We start from the raw sequence: 25,774 nt of genomic DNA on the forward strand, positions 1-25,774 counted from the left end.
TGTTGCCCTTCAAGAAACCATTTACAGATGATGTGCTTAACCTACCTATGTAGGCTAGAAAGTGTACAACTAGGCAATCCTCCTGAGCCAGGTGGAAAAAGTTGTCCCTCTGCTGTCATAAAAAGAATCAGGACCCCATCATAGCCCACTAGTGGTAGTGACTCTCCTGTGTTTGAGAGTTAATTTAATTCAGGGTTTGCCTACTCTTCCATTATAAATCCTTCAGACAATTGAGACTGCCTCCCCTTGGCTCCCTACTATTGGCATGCCTGCTTCCTGTCAAAAGAACCACCCAGATAAAATTGCTCCTCCTTGGGATTGAAATTATATTTCTAGCAAAATTGACCGGGTCACCTTTTGAGCTGGCAAACATGGTTCCCCTAACATTTCTGACTTGCAAAATTACTTTATTTGTAGGCATCACCTCTTTAAGAATGGTATCAGAACTTCAGGCTGCGATGTGTATATAACTACTTAGTGTTCCACAAGAACAGATTCAGGATTGAAAATGAATCCTTCCTTTATTCCAAAAGTATTTGCATAACCTACCCCCAACCAAGCTAATCAATAACCCGTTCCCCAATGTCATGTCTAAACAGACAATTTATAGTGGGTTGGTCCATTGTATCAGGCTCTGTTCTTCGTTTTTCACTGTTGCATTCATTACATTTGGGTAATCTGCTGGCAGGTTGACCTCAGTCTGCCTGATTAACAAAGTCTTGGGTCCTGTGTCGGTTGCTGTCCCTTCTTCCATGACGTCAGATCGTCAGGGGTATAAAACATGCAGCCGATGCCATTACATCAGTCTTTCTTGCCACGTGGTGCCCGAAGCAGAAGCAGTTCGCAAGTGCCGGTCAGCCGACTCCTGAAAGTTTTGTTTGAATTTCAGAACCAAAGTCTTCAACTAAAAGCTAAGTACCCCATTGAGGAATCTTTCTTGCTCCTTACCGATGTCAGTAAAAGTTAATAATTGCATTACTTGTGGGAAGCAAATACCTCATAAAGATTTTCATTTGTACTGTATTCCTTGCCTAGGCCCTGACCACAATGTGCCTTGCTGTCTGTTTTGTGCGAAATTTAATCAACGCATGATTAAACATCAGTATATTTTTGCTTCTAAATATTTTGGCTCAACATTTAACTATCCAGAAATGTCATCGGTTAGCAATATGACTACCGGAATACCTAAAAAATGCAAAGAAAGAGACAGACCGTCGAGGTCCAAAACCAACGACAATGCTTCTAAGCTAGTCGCAGGTTCGCCGGTACTCAGTGAGGCACTTTCGCAGCCCCTGATGCCCACTACTTTTGATTCGCAGGCCTCTACTGAGACCTATTATGAGTCTGGTATGCAGCGAGATGCTTTAAGTATTGAACCCGCGGATGTCTCTACCTTAGATGGGTCTTTACCCGCTGAGCAGGCACCGGCTTCTGAGGGTGTTTTCAGGCCTAAAGATTTGTATATTAAACTGACGCCATCTTCAAAACTAAGGCCAAAATCTACTTCTGTGTCTAAAAAACCGATGCTTGGGCCACATGTACAGGCCCCAATGCTTAAAAAACAAATGATCAAAATGTCTGAAGATTTAATTACCTTGATCAGGGGTACCCATCTCCCTCCTGCTAAGAGGCCTAGGCAAGGCACTGACTGAATCTTCAGATCGGGTTTCTATTTCTTCTGATTCTTCTGAACAGGATTTATCTATACCTACTTATGAGGACTCTGATGCAGAAGATTCCATCCCTTCTGCTTCACCCCCTGAGGATTTCTCTTTTGGAGAAACTTTACATACCTTAAGGGAACACTTGCACTGGGAAAGTCAGGATTTCTCTGAATCTAAAAAGAGACTTAGGGATTTTCTTCTTCTTCCTCCCCATAGGCCTTCGGCTATTCCTCTTGTTCTAGACATTGCTGATGATGTTTTCTCAGAATCCAATATGACTCCTGATTCCCTGCCCCCGGCTCCTAGTAAGCCAGACAGATACTGCAGGGTTCCTGACTCCCACAAATTCCTTTTCAAAAACCCTACTGCTTACCCTGAAACCATTTCTCAGGGTCCCAAGGACGTTAAGGCTTCTACTGCTAAAAATCATACCCCTTCAGACAGAGATTCCAGGGTGCTGCATAGATGGGGTAAGAAGGTTTGCCCGTCTGCAACCTTGGCAATCAGGGCTTTAAACTGTCAATTTCATATGCTTAAATATCAACAGCATGTCATGGGTTTACTTAAACAGAAAATGATGTCGATCTCTGTGTGGAAAATAGAGTTGCAGGATTTATTACATTCAGCTGAACAAGTTGGAAAACATACTTTGCAGTGTGGTTTTGATTCTTTGGAGGCCTCTTGCAGGGCTGCTGTTACTGGATCTGTGATAAGGCATGCTTGGCTCAAGGAGCAAAATCTGCCTGACCATGTTAAAGCAAATTTGTTGGATGCTCCTTTACAACAGGACAGTCTCTTTGGTAATAAGGCTGAAGAAGTTTTAAAAAAGATGGAAGGTAAAGCTAAATATATGCAAACTGTGAAAGATTTCTTACAAATGCAGCCACCCAGAGCTGCTCAAGTTAAATCCAGACATTCCAAGGGCTCCAGGTTACAGTCACAAGGAACTTTTAGAACAGAACAATGGGGTGCCTCCACCTCCACATCTGGAAGCAACAAGGCACCTCCCTATGTTAAACAGTCTCAATGACATTCCACTGCAATCACCAAGCACTTACCTTTGGCCGCCCCTTTGGGGGGAAAACTGGCACTTCATGCACGAAACTGGCAACTGATTACCCAAGACAAATGGGTTTTAAATATAGTATCCCAGGGATACAGATTTCATTTCCACATGTTGCCAATCCCAAACGGGTGGCCAGATCTGCCTCCAAATCAGTGGGCAGAGGCCCAGAAATGAGATGTTCTTCGTGTTTCACTGTTGCAGTTATTACAGTTAGGTTATCCTGCTGTCAGGCTGCCCTCAGTCGGCCTGAATTCGAAAGTCTTGGTCTGGCTTAGGTTGCTCTCGCCTCTTCCCTGACGTCAGTGCGTCGCGTATAAAAGATCCAGCCGACGCCATTTTCTTCAGTCTTTCTTGCCGCGTGGTGCCCGAAGCAGAAGCAGTTCACAAGTGCCGGTCGGCCGAATCCTGAGATTTTCGTGTTCGAATTTCAGATCCGAAGTCTTCATTAAAAGCTAAGTACCCCGTTGGGGAAACATTTTTCTTACTCCAGACCAATGTCAGAAAAAGTTAATTGTATTTCTTGTGGGAAACAAATACCTCATAAGGACTTTCATTCTTACTGTATTCCTTGGCTAGGCCCTGACCACAACGTTTTTAGTTGTCAGTTTTGTGCTAGATTTAACCAATGCACTATTAAGCGTCGGAGTGATTTTGCATTTCACTATTTTGGCAGAAGATTTAATTATACGATGCTGTCGGATAGCCATCCGACTACCAGAATTCATAAGAAACGCAGAGAAAAAGAAAAGGACAGGCAACCGAGGTCCAAAACAGATGATGAGGTGGCTTCTAAGCCAGTCGCCGGTTCTCAGTGAGGCACCTTCGCAGCCCCTGACGCCTGCTACCTTAGAGCTTACAGAGTTTGCAAAGAGAGAGTCACCGGCTGTGTTGTTAATTTTGCTAGTCTGAATTAGTAGTTTGTTAGAGGATCGAAGCGGTCTAGGATTGCTATAGGGGGTGATAATATTTTTAAGTGCAGGAGTATTGTCCGGATTATAGAGGATTTTACAGGCCATAATCAGTTGGTTATACTGGATTAGGCCGGGTAGTTCAAGCCACCCAAGCTGATTTAGATTGATGCAATGATGTGTCCTAAAAGGCAGCCCATTGGCAAATCTGGCAATGTGGTTGTAGCAAATTGAGAGTTTAAGGACAGTCTTGGAGAGTACAGGGGATGCATACAGAAGGGTTGAAAGAAGGTGAGAGCGAGCTATGGCAATTTTAGCTGGAGGGGTTAGGAAGACTTTTATTCTGTAAAGTGACACTAGTTTTTTATTGATGGTTTTGATAGTTTGGTTAACATGTAGGTCGAATTTTAGATAGTCTATGATGACACCTAATAGTTTTGTAGAGGGGTCAATGGAGATTATTGTGCCATCATTTGAATTGTGGTAAAGGTGAAAGTGGTCACCTCCGTGTTGGTGGAAATAACAGCATTTTAGTTTTCTTGGGATTTAGGATCAGACGATGTTCAGAAAGCCAGTTTTCTGTTGTATTAAAGGTGGTCTGGGTAGCTGACCATAACTCTACTGGAGATGTGGCTGAGCAAATCAGAGTAGAGTCATCAGCATATTGGATACAGCTGACTTTTGGGATGACAGTATAAAGGTCGTTAATGAAGATGGAGAACAGCAAGGGCCCTAGTATAGAGCCTTGTGGTACTCCAAGGGTGTTAGGTAGAAGGTTAGAGAGAGTGTTCTGCCAGAGGACAGCCTGCTGTCAACCATTCAGGTAGGATTGAAACCATTGAAGGGCTCTAGTATCTAGACAGAATGTTTGCAGGGTGTGGATTAAAAGTTGGTGATCATCCATATCGAATGCCTTGGAAAGATCCAAGAAGAGGGCTGAGGATATGTAATTATTGTTGCGATTATGGTGTTGGTAAAGGCTAGGAGGGCTGAAGTAGTGCTGTGATGAGGACTGAAGCCATGCTGAGTGTCTACCATAAGGTGATTCTGGATTAGGTGGTGCATGAGTTGTCTTTGAATGCATTTTTCCATAATATTTGCAAGTGGAGAGAGTATAGCTATTGGCCTATAATTGGAGAATTCAGTAGAGCTGCCTCCTTTGTGAAGTGGGATTACATAGGATGGTGGGAATTTTAGCTTCTACTATGGTTCTGTTGATTAGTATTGAGACGGGGTAAGCAGTATAATCAGCTGATTTTGGTAGGTACTTGGCAGGGAAGTTGATCAGCAGAAAGTGTAGTGGGTTTTAATTTTTTGATCAAGGTACGGATAAGTGAAGTGGCGACTGGTTGGAAGCTGAATGCGAGTAGGTTTCTTCTAGGGGTGCTACTTTCAGGACCAGGGGAGCTAGGAGGTAGTTGGCTAGCTAGGGCTTGAATTGTCTCCGTAAAGAATCTGTTAAAACTGTCAAACATCTTCAGGGGTGTTATCAATAGTAGCAGCAGGGATTGGGATTGAAGTTTGTCCAGGATGTAGTAGATTATTTAAACCTGCCCAAAACTTCTGAGGGTTATTTTGATTTACTGTCTGTAAATTACAGTAGTATTTTTTGTCTTGTAAAATTGATTTTTTAGTTCCGTTACTGGATTGCCTGTATTTCATGTGATCTTGAGAGTCTTTAGAAGAACACCATAAAGCCCATGCTTTGTTTCTAAGGGTAATTTGAGTTTAGACTCTAGAAAGTCATGGCGCAGTTTTTGCCTTGGTTCTCTTTGAATGAACAGGTGCATGCAAATCAAGGATCTCAAGGAATTTGTAGATTTACATATCAATCAAAAAGAGATGCTAGCAGTCCAGAATGCCCTGACAGCCTTCAAGGACCTACTTCATCCGGGACAACTACTGATAAAGACAGACACCACCACGGTCATGTGGTATATAAACAAGCAGGGAGGCACTCATTCTTACACCCTTTGCAGACTAGCCATGACTTTGTGGGGCTCAGCATTTATTTTCCCAAGTACATCTACAGGCACAATTCCTGCCAGGAAAGACAAATACTCTGGCAGATGAACTAAGCAGAAACCTCATGGATCCCCACGAGTGGAAATTGGATCCACAAGTCTTCAGCATGATAACAAGGAAATGGGGATGCCTGGATATAGATCTATTTGCCTCTCCTCACAACTACCAACTAAAAAGATTCTGCACAAGGATTTATCACAGACAAGCATGGAAAGTGGATGCCCTATCTTAACAGTATATGTTCAGACAAGAGAAACCAAAGATGATGCTGATTGCCCCAGACTGGCCCCGCCAGTACTGGTATCCAATCCTAAGGAACTTGTCTCAATGCCCGGCTTGGACCTTACCTCAAATACCTCATCTACTGTCTCAGCAAAACAATCAGATCCTGCACAGCCAACTCAACTCCTTAAATCTGGCAGCATAGCGGATAATGTAGTCCTACAAAACGCACCTCTCATTAAAGCTGTGATGGATGTCATATTGGAGGCCAGAAGGCGTAGCACTAGAAAATCTTATGCTGGAAAATGGAAGAGATTCTGTGCTTGGAACCAGACACAAGGAATTGACACAGCTGTACCAAATATCCCTCATATTTTGCAATATTTAACTGAGATGCTGGACAAAGGCCTATCTTTTTCATCAGTTAAAATTCATGCCTCTGCCATTTCGGCTCATTACAATACAGAGCCACCAATCTTTTCTCATCCTTTAAGGCAGTATCTCAGAGAAGCCAAAAACGTAAGGCCTCCAAGGAGATCACCAATACCAGCATGGGACCTCAACTATGTCTTGGAAAAACTCACCCTGCCTCCTTTTGAGCCAGCCGCTACAGCTGATATAAAGTTTTTATCTTTGAAAACAGCTCTGCTCCTAGCAATAACTTCTGCAAGACGAGTTTCAGAGCTACAGGCACTCATGGCTGTGGAACCTTTTATCATTTTTTATCCAGACAGGGTTTCTTTGAGGACAAACCCGACATTTATGCCTAAGGGTAGTGTCCAATGTGGCCCTTAACCAAGCTATTCATCTGCCAACCTTTTATCCGAATCCACAGAACAAAGGGGAGAGAATTCTGCATTCTTTGGATATACACAGCTTTGATTCTACTTGGACAGAACCAAAGTTTTCAGAAAGACAGAGCAATTACTAGTGGCATATGTTGCAGGATCACAAAGAAAGGCCATCTCAAAGCAGACTATTTCAAAGTGGATAGGCCACTGCATTTGTTTCTGCTATTCACAACATGACAAGCCAGTGCCTAAGGGCATTAGGCCTCATTCAACGAGAGCAGCAGCCACTTCAGCAGCCTTCCTCAGGGGAGTACCAACCAAAGACATTTTAGAGGCTGCTACCTGGAGTTCAGTGCACATCTTTACAAAGCACTATCATTTACCACTCTACTCGAAGTCCAGGGCAGGCTTTGCCACTGCAGTTCTGCAGGGCCTCATAGCCGCCCCTAATGCTATTTAGCCCCAGCCTCCCAACCATAGCTTTGGGATTCATCCCAGTTGTAATGACTGCAGCAGTGAAACACGAAGAACATAGTACAGTTGTGTACACTTATCATAAATGTAGATGTTCGAGTGTATTCACTGTTACAGTCCAGGTTACTCATCCGCCATCCCCCTTACTTTTGCTGGAACTTATCTGTACTTCTGTAATCTATACAGCCTATGTGGTGTATTTGCTTGTAGAGGAAGACCAAATACACTTTGGTGCATGTATGTTTTATTAACATATTTTTAGCCTACACTTTTGGGGGGCACCTGACATCTGGGGCAAGAAAAACTGAAGAAAATGGCGTCTGCTGCATCTTTTATACCCCTAACGCTCTGACGTCAGGGAAGAGGCGACAGCAGCCTACGCCAGACCAAGACTTTGGAATACAGGCCGACTGAGGGCAGCCTGCCAGCAGGATAACCCAATTGTAATGACTGCAACAGTGAATGCACTCGAACATCTACATTTATGGTAAGTATGCACAACTTTACTTTCTGTCCCTCATGAATATGGGGGCTATTCATAGGTTCATAGGTTCATACTAGGCTATCTTTTAGTATGGGGAACTATACCCATTATTTTGCTGTGCCTCTGTTGAGCAGTGACACTGAGGTAATCATCTCCCATCCATTGGTCAAGATTTCTCTTGAACAAGGCCATGCTCTGCCTCACATATACCGGGATTTTATTCCACAGCATAGGGAGTCTTTGGGTGATGAATCTATCCGGATCTAGATTTTTGAGGTGAAGCATATTCATCAAATCTGGGTTTGACATGGCCTTGTATGTTAGGCAAAGGTCACCTCTGAATAGTGCTGGAGTTCTTGCAGGCCCGCAGCATAGGACCGCTGCTTGCGACCCTTTATCCTTTTGGTGAGGAACTTTGTGGCCTCTCCAGCTGCTGCAAGTGTCGGGTCAGATACATTCGAATGGGGCATTGTACTCAATCATTGGTCTGATGAGTGATGAGTATAGGGAGACTATGACCTCCCTTGGTCTAGATGAGAATCCCTTGATGATAAGGTGGGCAATGTAGAAGGTCTTCCTAACTACTTTAGCTACATGGGTGTCGAATGACAGACTACTATCAACCTGGGTCCCCAGGTCCCTGATAACTTCTTCTGTCCGCAGTGGATTGCCACCTATTTGGTAGCTAGGGGTAACCTTGTTTTTCATTTTGGCATTTAACTTTAGGCCATGGCTCTGGCACCAGTTATCTTTGCAGTCATCTGCAAACTTTGTCAATATACCCTCCTGTGTTTGCTTGTACTTGTGGTACACCACTTGTGACAGGCTTTGAGTCTGACATGGCGCCAGCAACTCTGACCCTGTGGGTTCTGTCACACCAGCAGTTTGCCCAACCCATCTTGTGATGTATGGTTTAACATTTAATGCTGATGAGTTTTCAATGACCCGAGTGGGGTATTGTATCAAAGGATCAATGGCTTTGGTGACTGTTTGATCAACCAAGTAGAAGGCATGATCTGCTGCCTTTGACAAAGCAAAAAAGTCAAAGTTTAGAAGGCATGATCTGCCCTTTGACAAAGCCAAACTGGGATGGATCCAAAGTCTGCAAATTCCTCCTGAGTGCGTATCCAGAGGTAAGACTATGATTAAACAGCTGTCGGAGCACACAGCCGGGGACACCATCAGGTCCCATGGATGCTGTGTTTTTGCTTTGGAGAGCAGTTCTCACTTGGCGTTGGAGATGTTTGGGGAACCTGTCAGCCAGTATGTTGGCAATGTCTGTAGGATCAGTAATCTTCACATCATTTTGAACTAGTTCTGAGCATATCTGGGAGTTTCCTCCCAGGTTATAGCTAAAGAAGGCCTTATGATTGTCTTTTGAGTCTTTAGCTATTTTTCTCTCAAAATTTGCTTTGGATGATTTTGAGAGCTCATAGTGATCAAGGGTGTCTTACCTTTTAAGGATTTTGCTCTATCTTGTAGTAGCTTCCTCCTTTTGTTGTAGAGTTTGTTTATGGCTGGGGTCCACGAGTCTTTGTTTTGCTTGGGATTGCCTTATCCATGCAGTCCTGCAGGTGCTGGTAGAAGGCATTTGTAAGTGATTCAGTTCTTTACTGTGGTCTTTTTATTTCAGGTGGGGTGATCTGATCTCACTGTTGAACATTGTGCTCCCATGTTCGTGATGATGAGATCAAGTATGTTTTCTCCTCTTGTGGGGATGGTGACTAGTTGTTCCATGGCATTTGAGTTTATGAATTCCAGGAACTTTTGGGCTAGGTGTTTGGGCTTGAGTAGTGTTCCCAGTCTATATTAGGGTAATTGAAGTCACCTAGTATGATGGTGTTTGGTGATACATTTATCCCTCTAGTGTTTTCAGGAAGGCCATGTGAGGTTCCTGAGTTTGTGAGTGGCCTGTAACATGCTACAATTTGCAGAGCAGTCTTGCCTATGGTTAATTGCACCTGGATGGTCTCCGATGCTGCCACCAGTCTTGAGGTGTGGGTGTCTTTGATGAATATGGATACCCCCTCCTTTCTTGGTATTGTCTTTTGGGGCGGGCGACGCATGATAAGAGGTAAAACCTGATAGTGCTGGGGTGCTCTCAGGAGCCTTGAACCAGGTTTCTGTCACTGCACAGACATCGATGTTCTCCATACTGAATTTTGAGATTTAGACTTCTGGCATTGAGCAGCATTACCCTTAGTTTTTTTCCTTTTGCCAGAAGAGGAAAAGGGACAAGGTTTCTATTAAAGACGTTTCCTGGTACCCAGAAAAGACAAATCATGGCGTCCAATTCTGGACTTATCCATTCTAAATACATTTCTAGACATTCCAAAATTCAAGATGCTGACTCTACAACAGTTGCTACCTATGCTAGGCAAAGATGCCTGGTTGGTAACTCTAGACTTAAAAGATGCTTACCTGCGTATCTCAATCAGGGAATCTTGCAGAAGATACGTCCTCTTCATAGCCTAGTACTAAACTATGAAACTATCTGCCCTGGGGCATTTGTAAGCCTAGCCATAGTGATGTGGCTTTCGCCACCCCATGAAATGGTACAAAAATGCACAGAATAGATTTAGAATACTGTGCCTCTGTCTAGTAGTGACACAATGAAGGTCCCCTTCTATAATAGAATTAGTTTACTGTGCCCCTGTCTAGCAGTGACACAGATGGTGACCCCTGGGGTAAACTTACGATCTCCCATCCACTCATCAAGATTTCTCTTGAAGAGAGTCAGTGAGGGGCTCTGCCTAACATGAACTGGGATCTTGTTCCAAAGCATGGGAAGCCTCTGGGTTATGAATCTATCCCTCCAGCATGTCCTATTCATACTTGTGCCGAGGTTTAAGTCTTTAGCTCGTGGTCCTGATGGATTTGGATTTTTGAGGTGGAGCATGTCCATCAGATCCTGATTGGACATGGCCTTGTCGTCAGGCAGAGATCACCTCTGAGCAGGCGGTATGCTACTGAATAGAGCTGGAGTTTCTTTAGTCTGGCAGAATAAGACATATGTTGGAGACCCTTGATCCTCTTGGTGAGGTACTTTTGTGGTTTCTCCAGCTGTTGCAAATGCCGGGTGAGGTACATACCAAATGGGGCATTGTACTCAATCATGGGTCTGATGAGGGAGGAGTATAGGGGTACAATGACATCCTTGGATCTGGATGTGAATCCCTTCATGATGAGGTGTGCAAGGTAGAATGTTTTTCTAACCACTTTGGCAACGTGGGTGTCAAATGAGAGGTCGCTGTCGACTTTGGGTCCCTAGGTCTCTGATTACTTTTTCCGTACTCAGTGGGTTGCTGTCTGTGATAATTTGTGGGTACTTTGTTTTTCCCAAAGGGGATGACTCTACATTTTTTGGCATTTAGTTTAAGGCCGTGACTCAGACACCAGTTGTCCGTTTCTGTGAGGCCTTTTTGTAGGATGCATGTGTCCGCTGGTGTATCGACTATGGCGCCTAGTTTACAGTCATCTGCAAACTTTGTCAGCCACAACCCTCCCATGTTTGCTTTAACATCTGAGAAATAAATGCCGAACAAGAGGGGTCCCAGGACAGATCCCTGTGGGACACCACTTGTGACTGGCTTTGAGTCTGACATTGCTCCACCGATTTTAACTCTATGGGTTCTGTCCTTTAGCCAGTTTGCAACCCATCTAGTGACATAAGGGTTTACGTTTAAGCTGTTGAGCTTATCTACGATGCCTGAGTTGGGGTATTGTGTCGAAGGCCTTAGCCAAATCCAGGTAGGCTGTATGGACTGCTTTGCCCTCATCAATGGCTCTAGTGACTGTTTTGAAAAAGTCAACCAGGTTCAAAAGGCAGGATCTGCCCTTTACAAAGCCGAACTGGGTGGGGTCAAGTGTCTGTAGGTCCCCTATGTCTCTGTTTAGGAGTTCCATAATGATTCTTTCCATAGCTTTGCAGACCAGGCTGGTTAAGCTTATGGGGCGGTAGTTCCCAGGGTCTGTAGAGGTACCCCCCCTTTGTGGAGTGGGACCACTGTAACCCGGGATACCGTCAAGTCCCATTGATGCTGTGTTTTTAGCTTTGTTGAGGGCGGTTCTCACTTGGACATCTGAGATGACAGGGAGATTACATTCAGCTGGGATAAGTATTTCTTCTTTTGGGGGTGAGGGAGGGGAGAAATTTGCACTGAACCTGTCAGCCAGAATGTTGGCAATATCTGTGGGTTCAGTGTATTTTTTGTTGTTGTGAACTAACTCTGCGCATATCTGAGGGTTTCCGCCAAGTTTCTAACATAGCTGAAGAAGGCTTTGTGGTCATCTTTAGTGTCCTTAGCGATTTTTCTCTCAAAGTTGGCCTTGGATGTTTTTATGAGAGAACGTAGTTTTCTGCTAATGTTGATCAGAGATGTCTTCCCTTTATGGGATTTTGCTCTGTCGTGCAGTAGCTTCCTTCTTTTGTTATACAATTTGTTAATGACTGAGGTCCACCAGACAGGACGCTTGCCTTTGGTGGAGAGGGACTTGGATTTATTTGGGATTGCATGATCCATGCATTCTTGGAGATGTCTATAGAAAGCATTTATGAAGGATTCGGCATTGTGGGATGTGGTATCCACTGGCCCAGTGGGCTTAAAAGATACCATATCAGTCTTAAGAAGAGTGAAGTCTGCTTTTGAGAAGTTTTTCACTGTGGCCTTTTGTGCTGGGGGTGGAGGTGGGATATGTATATCCAGGGTGATTAGTTTGTGGTCAGATCTCACTAGTGAGGGTATACCTCCGGTATGGAGCATTTTGTCCCCATGTTTGTGATGATCAGGTCTAGTATATTATCTCCCCTAGTGGGAGAGGTGACTAGTTGTTCCAGTGCATTTGAATTTATGAATTCCAGGAACCTTTGGGCTAGGGTGTTAGGGCTAGAATAATGTACCCAATCTATGTTTGGGTAGTTGAAGTCTCCCAGTATGATGGCATTTTGTGATACATTCATATCCTCCAATGTCTTCAGGAAGGCTGAGTGGGGTTCCTGAGATTGGGAGGGTGGTCTGTAACATGCTACCAGTTGTATAGCAGTTTTGCCTATGGTTAGTTGCAACTGTATGGTCTCTGATGCTTCATGTGTTGCTACTAACCTGGAGGTGTGGGTGTCCTTGATGAATATGGACACTCCCCCTCCCTTTGTGGTTCGCCTGGGTTTTGGGGCCGAAAAGCATGATACGAGGTATAGCCTGGTAGCGTTGGGGTGCTCTCAGGAGCCTTGAACCAGGTTTCAGTTACTGCACAGACGTCGATGTTCTCCATACTGAGGAGTGCATCGAGTGCCTGCATCTTGAGATTTAGACTTCTGGCGTTGAGCAGCATTACCCTTAGTTTTTTTCCATTTTTGTTTTCTAAGGAGGTGGGTTTGTCTTTTGAGCCTTGCCTAAAAAAGGCACTATGGGGGTGGCAAGAGCCTTAGCCAATATCCGTAAGCCCAGTGGTGACAGGTGCAAGCCGTCCCTTGCGAAGCAGCGTGGCTTGTCCAACATGTCATCCCAGGCAGACAGACATTGGATCTCCTTAGAATGACACCAGTACTTGAGCCATTTATTAAAGCTGATCATCTTGTCTTTGTATTGTGGCATCATTCTTGGTGAGGGCAAGATGCTGCTCAGGGTCAGGGTCATACCAGCCTGGGCTACATAATCAGAGAGCTCCTCTGTCTCTTTTCATGTAGTCCAGGGAGGTACGTCTCAGGTCATTCAAGCCAGCATGGACAATGACTGAGTCATATTTGTACGTGCTTTGGAGTGACCTGAGTGCATGTGTTATGTGGCGGATCCTAGCTCCCGATAGGCAGCTCACAGTCGCCCTCTCCTTGTTCAGCCTGGTAAGCGGGACATCAGTGTGTCTGACTATAGAGTCACCTATTACTAGTGTATCAGGCATGGTGTTTGGCCTTAAGGGCTGTGATTGGTTGACACACTGATTTATTGAAGTATGTGTTGCATGTGTTTTGTTTTGAGGTCGTGGATTTTTGGATGTCTGCTTTGGGAGCCTCTGTTGTTTTGGTAAGTTTTTTATTAGAGCCTCCGAGTATGTCTTTGTGTTTTTGTGTGTTTGGTTTGCAGTTGTGGTAGGTCTATGTGGGACTGGATTTGTTGTGTGTGTGGTTACCATCTCCTCCTGTCTGGTCATGCCCAGCCCTAAGTTGAGAGAGCTCAGCCTCCAGTTTGGCTATATAGTTGCATCTCTCACATGTATTTGTGTTTGTTGGGTGGAGGAGAGGGTTGTCTCTGTACATGAGACAATTATAGCATTGTCTCAAGATACCCAGATTAACCAGCTGAACTGGAGTGGACGCCAGTAATCTACCACTCGACATGCTAGAACAGTATAAGGGAGTGCTGTGCCTTTAAGGGAAGTGGATATTCACAGGGGGTGGTAGGTGGATGTAGTGCTTACTTAGTACGAGAGTGCTTACTTAGTAGAGAAGTTTTGAGAACAAGTGCTAGGCTTATAATATAGCAAGTAGTCTGATTATACTAAGAGTAGAGCTTCCTTAAGGGAAAATTTGAACAGCAGACTTGGAACCAGAAGAAGTTTAACCGACGCTGCGCTATGCGCACAACCGCACAAAGCTGTGCAAACGCGGATTTTAAACGGGGAACTACAAAAGAGCTAGAAATGGTCCAAAACAACCAATTACTACAACTCTTGTGCTGAGGTCACTTCCTACAGGGACAGGTAGGCTGCTCAAGGCTCCTCACTCCCACTGGTGAGCAAAGAAACTTCCTTCTATCCAAGTAAGGTAATGGACAACACAGGAACTACACCACAGCCCAGAATACAGCAATGCCTGTAAACTGGTCTAAACTAGTCGAGGAGAGGCGGGAAAACAAGGATTTTTTTTTTTTTTTTTTTTTGATAGAAACACACAGAAAATGCAGAAAGTGATGAATCAGTTACACAGGCTAGCACACTTTAGTGGGCAGCCTCAACAGTTAAATTAAACAAACAAACAAACTTTCCATCAAATTAGACTAAAAAGTAACTTTAAGTGCAGATTTTAAAATAATGCAGCAAACAGCTAAAAAACAGTTTAAGCTTGTTTAGGGTAAGCTAGAGAAGCTATTCCAAGTAAAAAAACAGCAAAGATACTTAAATCCAGAAAGTAGTCGCTTTTCTGAGTTCTCTGTAGCTAGGACCACTCTGCAGGACCACGAGGAGCTTGTCTGAGTAGTATAGCCAAAGCAGGCTACTCACATTACCAGTTCTCTGCACTGCCCTTTGGCTTATCTACTGCACCCAGGGTCTTCACAAAGTGCTTAGCACCAGTAATTGCTTTTTGCAGGCAAAGAAATATTCATATTTATCCATACCTGGACGATTGTCTAATTCAGGCAGAATACAAGGACACTCTTCTAAAGCATCCGGCGTTTGTAAAAAGGGTTCTAAGTTGTCTAGGGTACACCATAAACGAAAAGAAATCACAACTGGTACCCTCTCAAAAAATTACATTTCTGGGTGCAAGCTTGAATACAACTACCCAGATGACTTACCTTCAAAAGCAAATTCAATTGATGAATTACTTCAAGCAGGTGGCCACAAAAACCCAGCTATCTGCAAGACAAATTGTGCAGGCCTTGGGATTCATGGCCTCCTGCATTTTTCTAATTCCATATGCAGGACCGCATTTCAGGAAACTTCAATGGTACCTTAAAAGTGTATGGAGTCAGCATTGTCACAGCCTGGAAACAATGATTCCTATCATACCTTGCCTGCAACTAGAGTTCCTATGGTGAGCAGAGGCCTGCCACCAAAACAAGGGACTGCCATTCACTCCACCCCCTGCCGCCCAAACCCTTACTACAGACGCATCAGACTATGCTTGAGGGGGGGGGCATCTGGCAGGGAGATGTATTCAGGGCAAATGAAGCCCAAATCAAATGCACCTTCATATCAATCAAAAGGAGATGCTAGCTGTACAGAACGCACTGACAGCCTTCAAGGACTACCTTCATCCAGGACAACTACTGATAAAGACAGAACACCGCAGTCGTGGTACATAAACAAGTAGGGGGGTACATATTCCTACCCCCTTTGCAGACTAGCCATGGCATTGTGGAACATGGCCTTGACTTATCAAATACATCTACAAGCTCAGTTCCTGCCAGGAAAGCTAAATACTCTGGCAGATGAACTAAGCAGAAGTCTTATGGACCCACACGAATGGAAACTGGAACCACAAGTTGTCAGCATGTTGACACGCAAATGGAGGAGCCCAGACATAGTTCTGGGATGAGGCAAAAAGATCGATCAGTTGGACAAATTCTGCACCAGAATTCATCACAAAAAAGCCGGGAAAGTGGATGCTCTATCATTCAGCTGGAAAAACCTATCGGTCTATGCCTTTCCCCCTCTGCCTCTGCTCTCCAAAGTCCTACTAAGTCAGACAGGACAAACCAAAAATGATTCTGATTGCTCCAGACTGGCCTCGCCAACACTTGTACCTGCTCCTGCGCAGTGTCACACCTTCCTTCGTGGCACCTGCCTCAGACACCTTACCTACTGTTTCAGCAGAACTACCAAATTCTGCACACTCATCTCCAAACTCTGAATCTTGCAGCATGGCTAATCAACTGATTTCACCCTTGGCATCTCTCAGCAAACCTGTGATGGGTGTCATTTTGGAGGCTAGAAGGCCTAGTATTAGAAACTCTTATGCTGACAAATGGAAAAGATTCTGTGCCGAACCAAGCACAAGGATTAAGCACAGCAATGCCCAATATTCCTCAGAATCTGCAATACTTAACTGAGATGCTTCACAAGGGCCTATCTTTTTCTTCCATAAAATTCCATGCATCTGCCATTTCAGCTCATTACAACATAGAACCCTCCCCTCTTCGCTCATCCTCTGCTAAAGCAGTATCTCAGAGGGGCCAAAAATTTAAGACCTCCCAGGAGAGCACCAACTCCTGCATGGGACCTCAATTTTGTTTTGGAAAAACTCACTCTACCTCATTTTGAGCCAGCTGCTACAGCAGACCTAAAATTTCTCTCTTGGAAAACCACTTTTCTTTTAGCAGTCACTTCAGCTAGAAGAATTTCAGAATTACAGGCTCTTATGGCAGTGGAGCCTTTCATTATTTTTTTATCCGGACAGGGTGGCTCTCAGGACCAATCCATCCTTTATGCCTAAGGTGGTATCCAGTGTGGCTCTTAATCAGACCATTCATCTGCCAACTTTCTTTCCCAATCCACAGAACAAGGGTGAGCGAATTCTGCATTCATTGGATGTACACAGACAACCAAGATTCTACTTAAACAGGACAAAATCTCTAAGAAAATCTGAACAACTATTGGCATTTGCTGCGGGGGCAGAGGGAAAGGCTATTTCAAAGCAGACTATTTCCAAATGAATAAGCCATTGTATTAGTTTCTGCTATATATGCACCATGGTAAATCTGTCCCCAAGGGGATCAGCTCTCGTTCCACCAGGGCTGCATCTACTTCTGTATCCTTTCTCAGAGGGGTTCCTACCAGAGACATTCTAGAAGCTGCTACCTGGCGCTCAGTTCATACATTCACCAAACATTACCATTTACCTCTCTTCTCTAAATCCAGAGCAGACTTTGCCACTGCTGTCCGGCAGGGCCTTATAGCTGCTCCTAATGCTGTACAAATCCATCCTCCCAACCATAGCTTTAGGATTCTCCCAAATGTAATGACTGCAACAGTGAAACACGAAGAACATACTACAGTTGTGTACACTTACCATAAATGTAGATGTTCGAGTGTATTCACTGTTGCAGTTCTGGTTACCCTCCCTCCAGCCCCCTGTTTTTCTCTAACTATACCTCTCCTTTCTTTTACTGTGATTAAAAGCCTTTTTGGTGTATTTGGTTTTGTTTGGAGGTATACGTTTTGTGCTTTAAATTACATACATATATTTATATATATAATGTGTGTGTGTGTGTGTGTGTGTGTATATATATATATATATATATATATATCTCCCCATTTGGGGGGGCACCTGACATCTCGGGCAGGAAAAACTGATGTAATGGCGTCGGCTGCATGTTTTATACCCCTGATGACCTGACATCATGGAAGAAGGGACAGCAACCGACGCAGGACCCAAGACTTTGTTAATCAGGCCGACTGAGGGCAACCTGCCAGCAGATTACCCAAATGGTAATGACTGCAGCAGTGAATACACTCTAACATCTACATTTATGGTAAGTGTACACAACTGTAATTTGTCTTCAAATGTAATAAGGAGGGAGTGGTCTTGAGCTCTGGAAGTCACGTCAAATGTTGGGTCTCCCACAGTTGAAGTTTTGTTAATCAGGACTGCCGCAGCAGTTGATCTACTGTAATATCCGGTTCTTTATTGTACTTTTTGTTAAAAAAAACACTTGTAAGTTTTGTTCCTGAATTAGAGATAATCTGTGGTCTAAGGAGCATTTACTTAAGTCTCAAAATGGATTGCTTAATTTCAGACTAAAGGACTATTTTATTTACTTTCATCAGTTCTGATAATGACTTCTGGGAAATTGATAAGCGGCTGTTTAATTGTGCAAACCTGGTTAGACAAAGGATTTAACATTGCATCCTTTTAAGGACTGTTACAGTTCCATCTGAAGTGTTAAGGATCTGTCTGGGCATTTGCATTGCTCGCTTTCCTTGATAGTATGTTGTGTAATTTTGCTGTCTAGTTCCCCAGGGAGCAAATATTTACTGCAAACAACTCATTTTGTAGGAGTCAGTTTTTATGGTTTGTACTGTTTTCTGCAAAATGTTTTGACAGTTCTTTAAAAATTAGTTTGATTTATTATCTAAACTTATGAAATAATACCTGTTCCATCACTCAGTTTAGTGAACTATTCTTTATCTGTTATAGCTGGATAAAGATGATATGGTTTACATGGAAGCATATGATCGACTGTTGGAGTCCTGGCTTACTTTAGTACAAGATGATGCACATTTCCATAAAGGTTTCTTCACTCAGCATGCTGTTCAGATATTTAATTCATATATTCAGTGCCATTTAGCTGCCCCAGATGGTACAAGGAATTTGGTAAGTTCTAAATTTCTTCAGTTTACATTTACTGTGTGGAAACAAAAGTGTAGTAATATGTTTGTCAAAAGGTTCATGGTTGCAGCAGTCTACACATTTGAGACTTCTGCTGTAGAAGACCCGCCTGGCAGAGATTAGTACATTTTTCCTTTAAACGTTGTTCCATCTGAGTAAAGCATGTTTGTGGTATGAGGGACAACCACACACACCATCTCAAGTTCTTTCTTGTGACAGTTTGAGTGGATAGATGTGTACTGCTTAAAAGCACGATCAGTCCATTTTTTCTGACTGGCTTCAGAGTAGGTAAAGTACTCCATTGTGGAAAATCTTATTGTGCCTTTTATGTGTACTTTTATGTATAGAATTTTTTTTTAATTTGTGGAAAGCGAGTTCCACACAGACTGTCACACTCTGTTCTGTCTTGGGGACTGTGCACAGCTTTATCTGTTTTTTCCTTTCTATATCCTGTTTAATAAGACTATAAAGAAGAGAGGTAAATCTCTCTGAGACTTTCCCAAATGCCTTGTCCAAGACTGCCATGGCATTGACCAGGTCTTCCGAGGAATCTGTGCTGAAAATGAGCAAGTTACTTAAACACCCTTAAGAAGAGGATTTTCAGGAGGTTAAGTCCACTGGTGTCCAGGTTGAGGCACATTTCCAGACCTGTTTTCCAATGCCTTTTTACTGAGTCATGTAGCATTGGTGTGTGGAGGCTGACCCCCCCCCCCATGATGGCATATCCTCTGGTGCCAAAACTAACTTAACCAGTGGTCAGTCTAGATACCTCTGCATGGGCTTTTGGTCCAGTGACTTTATGGTGATTATCTAGAATGAGTGGTATCCCCTTGGTGTATTTTTTATTCTACATCTGCAAGATCATGGTAGAAGTCCAAGCTAGCCAAGCGTGTGGTGAGGCATCCAAGGTGATGGCCTGTCCTAGATTTACACATTCATCCAAATCTTGGTCCCCACTATCTTGCCACAGCTTGAGTTGTGTAGGTTCCCTGCCCTTCCACATTCCATGCTGACACTCAGAATCTGGTGAAGCTTGCTCAGGATGTTGTCTTTTTTCTTAAAAACTTGCAGCCTTTTTCAGATCAGCTATCAGAATGAGATGCCCCAGTTCAGAAAAAGAAAAAGGGAGCCTCCTCCCTTTGAGGGTTCTGATTCCTGTGAATTTGAAATTGATAAACCAGCATATATCTTGTAGATCCCACCTTCCAGCTGTGACTCAGACATGAGTTCTTCCCCTCTTTCCCAGCTGTGACTCAGACACTGAGGACACCCTATCTTCTGCTTTCATCATTTGAGGAAGTCTCATTTAGTGATACACTCAGTATGATGAAACGCAACTTTAAATGGGAACTTGAAGAGTTCTTTAATGCCCAGAAAAGGTACAGGCAGCTTCTAGGTCTAAACACAGCCATAACCTTTAGCCATGCCTCCTGTCATGTAGGCCATAGAGGTTGCTTTTACCTGTGCATCCTAGCATCCTGACTCAGTTCTCTGCTCCAAAGAAACTTGACCAGTTCTGTAGGGTTGTGGATACATGCACAAAAATCCTGATGTCCTTCAAGGATGCATCTGCAGTCCTAACATATGGGTTGTCCTGCCTCAGGCAGCCCTTCGGTCGGCCGGATTCCAAAGTCTGGGTCTGGCCTCGGCTGATGTCGCACTTCACCCGACGTCATAGCTGCTGTGGTATAAAGGAATCAGCCGACGCCATTTTCCTCAATCTTTCTTGCCGCGCGGTGCCCGAAGCAGAAGCTGTTCGCAAGTGCCGGTCGGTCATATCCAGAGATTTCTACTACCGAAGACTTCTAAAAAGCTAAGTACCCCATTGGGGACTCTTTCCTGCCTCAGCCGATGTCAGACAAAGTAAATAATTGTTTAACTTGTGGGAAACAAATACCTCATAAGGATTTCCACTCTTACTGCCTTCCTTGTTTAGGGCCGGACCACGACGTATCAGCTTGTTTAGCCTGTGCTTCCTTCAACCGACGGACGCTTAGACGTCGGTCGGAGTTTGCAGAGGAGTTTTTTGGTCCCGCTTTTGCATACAAAATGCCGTCGGAGACTCCGACTACACAATTAGCTAAAAAGCGCAAGGAAAAGGACCGACACTCGCGGTCCGCGGTTTCGGATGAAACCACGATTAGGCCAACTGTGAGTGTCTCGGTTTCGGCTGAAACAGAGTCCTCGGTTCTTCCTTCGGCCGAAAGCAGGCCTCCGATAGCCGAGGCTTCACAGAGCATGGTTGAATCGGCTACTGAAATTGCCCCTACAGAAGCTAGCACCCAGGATTTGTCAGATACTATCCCTTTAGACATATCTACCCCTGCACGTGGGGCTGCTAGACCCCCTGCATCTATGTCTCTCAAGGCTTTTTCCAGGGCTAAAGCAGCTAAATCTTCTAAGGCCTTACCTGCTAAAACTCCCTCACACAGGCCTACCTCTAGTTCTCAACTGCTCAGCCTGGCTGAGGATCTCATTTCTTTGATCAGGGGATCCCAACCTCACCCAGACAGGGCCTCTCAACCCCCTCCAGATAAGAGGCCTAGGACTGAACCCCCGGAACCTGTTTCTACAGACTATTCCTCGGATGACTCAGATATCTCAGACCCTCAGGAAGGCCCATACTCTCCTTATGAGGATTCCGATGCAGAAGATTCCATTCCTTCTGCCTCTCCTCCTGAAGAATTTTCTTTTGGGGAAACCTTACATGCTATGAGGGAACACTTTCAATGGCAGGGCCAGGATTTTTCAGATTCAAGGAAAAGGCTAAGGACTTTCTTACACTTACCACAGCATAGGCCTTTAGCCATTCTTCCAGTACTAACAGTTGTTGATGATGCATATAATGATGCCTGTACTGCCCCTGATTCTCTTCCTCCGGCCCCTGCCAAGCCTGACAGATATTACAGGGTCCCGGACACACACTACCATTTGTATAAGGCTCCTGTTGCAGATCCTGAAACCATTTCACAGGGCCCTAAAGCTGTGGCAGCTGCTTCTGCCAAGAATCCTCTCCCTCTGAAAGGGAATCTAGAGCATTAGAGAGATGGGGTAAAAAGGTTTATACTTCTGCTACTCTTTCGGCCAGGGCCTTAAACTGTCAATTTCACATGATTCAGTACCAGGAATTTGTTAGACCAGCTAAATAAAAAAACTGTCCTCTCCTGAACCTATAGACCGCAAGTCCCTTCAGGATTTGGTACATAACTCTCAGCAGGTCAGTAACCATTTCTTAAAATGTGGCTATGATGCACTGGAGGCTTCCTTTAGATCAGCTATGACTGGAACAGGGATTCGAAGGCATGCCTGGTTAAAAGAACAATCCTTACCAGACCATGTTAAGTCAAAACTCATAGATGCTCCTATGGAGAAACGAAGTTTGTTTGGCTCCCCTGCACAGGAGGTTCTAAAGAAGGTGGAGGAAAAAGCAAAATCTGTCCAAACAGTCAAGGATTTCTTACAGGTCCAACCTCCGAGGTTTAGCAGAAATTGGCCTTCGAAGAATTGGTCCTTTCCAGACACCTCCAGAGCACAGAGAGGCAGAAATAGATGCCCAAGAGGCAGAGGTCAATCCAGGGGTGCCTACAGGGGACGTCAGTGGCAACCTACCAACCAGAGAAGTACTGCCACAGATTCAACTACAACCACTTCCACAGGGCAGACACAATGACTTGGCTCTGATTCCACCTGCCAGGGAACAACTGGAAGCACCCTTGGGCGGAAAACTAGCTTTATTTTCCCACAACTGGCATTACATTACAGGAGACAAATGGAATTTACAAACAATAGACAAAGGCTACAGGTTTCACTTCCACACTCTACCAAAAAAGAGAGGAATGCCAAACCTACCACCAAGCCAAAAAACAGACGCTCTAAGACAAATCAACATCTTACTAAGGATGAGAGCTATAGAAAAGGTACCGCCTATGGAACAAGGCCAAGGATTTTACTCCAGGCTTTTCCTTGTACCAAGAAAAGAAAATCAATGGAGACCTATTCTCGACTTGTCCGCTCTGAACACATACCTCATTGTTCCAAAATTCAAAATGCTGACCCTCCAGCAACTTCTTCCCATGCTGGGCAAGGAGTCTTGGCTGGTGACTCTAGATCTCAAGGAGGCATACCTGCACGTCCCTATACGACCAGATTGCAGAAGACACCTCAGATTTCTTGCAGGATCAGAGCATTATCAATTCTCAGCATTGCCCTTTGGCTTATCTACTGTGCCCAGAGTATTCACGAAATGCCTGGCATCAGTAATTGCTCATTGCAGGCTTCAGGGAATTCAAATTTACCCATACCTGGACGACTGCCTAATACAAGCGGACAACAAGGCAAAATTAACAAAAGATTTGGAAAAGGTCATACAACTGTTGCAAGCCTTGGGATACACAGTCAACATGCAAAAATCAAGACTAGTACCATCCCAAAGGATAACATTCTTGGGTGCAGAAATGGATACATCAACTCAGATGGCTTTTCTCACAGAAGAAAAACAAAAGCAACTACCAGTATATTTCATGACATTAACAACACAAACTCAGCTTACTGCAAGGAAAGTCCTGCAAGCCCTGGGTTACATGGCATCCTGCATAATATTGATTCTGCATGCCAGGCTGCATATGAGAAAGTTGCAATGGTACCTAAGGAATGTATGGTCTCAACACAAGCACAGTCTAGAAGCCCAGATTCCAATAATTCCATGCCTGAAGCAAGAATTCCAGTGGTGGGCTCAGGCCTGTCAGTTGAACAGAGGACTGCCTTTCCACAAACCTCATCCAATCCAGACCATCACCAAGGACGCCTCAGACCTAGGCTGGGGGGCACACATGGTGGACAAGTGCATACAAGGCCTATGGACCCAAGACCAGCTGAATCTACACATAAATCTAAAGGAGATGCTGGCAGTGAAACATGCAATCCAGGCATTCCGACCATTCCTTCAACAAGGTCACCTGCTGATAAGGACGGACAATACCACAGTCATGTGGTACATCAACAAACAGGGAGGTACACACTCATATCCTCTATGCTGGATGGCAATGGACCTGTGGAATGTGGCCCTGAATCTCAACATTCAACTTCAGGCCAGATTTGTACCAGGAAAAGAAAATTCACTAGCAGACACCTTAAGCAGAACTACCACGGATGCTCACGAATGGATGCTGCATCCAGATATCTTCAAAACCATAACAAAGAAATGGGGACTACCAGAGATAGACCTTTTCGCCTCCCCACACAACCAGCAATTGAAGAAATTCTGCACAAGAGCATACCACCCACTTGCTTGGAGGGTGGACTCCCTTTCCTTCAGCTGGAAAAACCTGACAGCATATGCATTCCCACCTCTTCCTTTGATGTACAAAGTCCTACTGAAGATCAAAGAGGATCAGCCAAGGGTAATCCTGATAGCTCCAGACTGGCCGAGGCAACATTGGTACCCGCTACTGAGAAGCATGTCTCTGACACACGCATGGCCTCTACCTCTATGTCCCTTACTTCTAACACAGAACAACTACAAGATCCTACATCCAAACTTGAAAACACTGCAGCTGGCTGCTTGGAATATTGCATAAAACAAAATAACCCAGATTTATCTCAGAGGGTTAAGGACATTATCCTGGAGGCTCGCAGACCCTCCACAAGGAAAACTTATTCAGCCAAATGGAAAAGATACCTCATTTGGAGTGCAGCAAATGGAGAAAATGTCTCATTGGCAAACATAGCACACATCCTGGAATACTTAGCAGAACTGTTCCACAATGGCCTGTCCTACTCCTCCATTAAGATTCATGCATCAGCAATCTCAGCAGAATACAACATGGATCCTCCTGTCTTCTCTCATCCTCTACTCAGACAGTTCTTGAGAGGAATCATGAACGTAAAGCCTCCAAGGAAACCACCTTTACCTACATGGGATCTCAACTTTGTGCTGGAAAAGTTAACACTTCCCCTTTTGAACCAGCAGCAACAGCAGATTTACAGTTCTTGTCTTGGAAAACTGCTTTCCTGCTAGCAATCACTTCAGCAAGAAGGGTATCTGAATTACAGGCATTAATGGCCGTACAACCCTTCCTTATCTTCCATCAGGATAGAGTGTCTCTGAGAACCAACCCTACCTTTATGCCAAAAGTGGTCTCCAGAGTATCATTGAACCAAGCGATTAATTTACCTACATTCTTCCCCAACCCACAGAACAGGGGGGAAAGACTGCTACATACCTTGGATGTGCACAGACAATTACGCTACTGTCTGGACAGAACTAAGACCAACAGAAAAACTGACCAACTTCTGGTAGCATATGCAACAGGAATGCAAGGAAAAGCAATTTCAAAACAGACAATCTCAAAATGGATAGGAAATTGCATCCGATTTTGCTACTCTTTTCATGGAAAGACAACTCCTGAAAATATCAAACCTCATTCCACAAGAGCTACAGCCACCACTACAGCTTTCCTACGAGGAGTGGCTACCAAAGACATTTTAGAAGCTGCTACTTGGAGCTCCGTGCATACATTTGCCAAGCATTATAACCTTCCTTTATACTCCAGATCCCGAGCAGGTTTTGCAACTGCTGTGTTGCAAGGGATCTTGACTTACACCATCTTTATCTTAGTGCCTCCTCCCCCAGTTTGGCTATGGTATTCTACCCATATGTTAGGACTGCAGATGCATCCTTGAAGGACATAGTACAGTTTTGTACCTACCGTAAATGTAGATGTCCGATAGGTATGCATCTGCAGTCAGGATTACCCACCCTCCTTCCCCTCTGGTATTCCTAGGGTATCTATCCCTCTTTTAGCTAGCTGGGGGAAATTATTATGGTGGATTTGTTTTGTATATATATGTGTGTATATATATATATATATATATATATATATATATATATATATATATGTAATTTTTGCTCTCTACTGTTAGGAATTATTTGCATTTATCCAAATTTAGCCTTCCTAGAGGGCACCTGGCATCTGGGGCAAGAAACACTGAGGAAAATGGTGTTGGCTGATGCCTTTATACCACAGCAGCTATGACGTCAGGTGAAGTGCGACATCAGCCGAGGCCAGACCCAGACTTTGGAATCCGGCCGACC

General features: G+C 44.2%; 1 protein-coding gene across 1 annotated transcript in view; it reads left to right on the forward strand.

The window, feature by feature from the left end:
* Window positions 1–25,774, forward strand: part of XPO4 (exportin 4) — a 1,500,264-nt gene that overhangs the window by 801,086 nt on the left and 673,404 nt on the right. The window contains exon 11 of the mRNA XM_044073186.1: window positions 18,490–18,666. Coding sequence (XP_043929121.1) covers window positions 18,490–18,666 — 177 coding nt within the window. The remainder of the gene's footprint in view (window positions 1–18,489; window positions 18,667–25,774) is intronic.

Source organism: Protopterus annectens, chromosome 5.part1 (assembly GCF_019279795.1).
Source record: "Protopterus annectens isolate FY-2018-M chromosome 5.part1, PAN1.0, whole genome shotgun sequence".
NCBI classification, from domain to species: Eukaryota; Metazoa; Chordata; order Ceratodontiformes; family Protopteridae; genus Protopterus; species Protopterus annectens.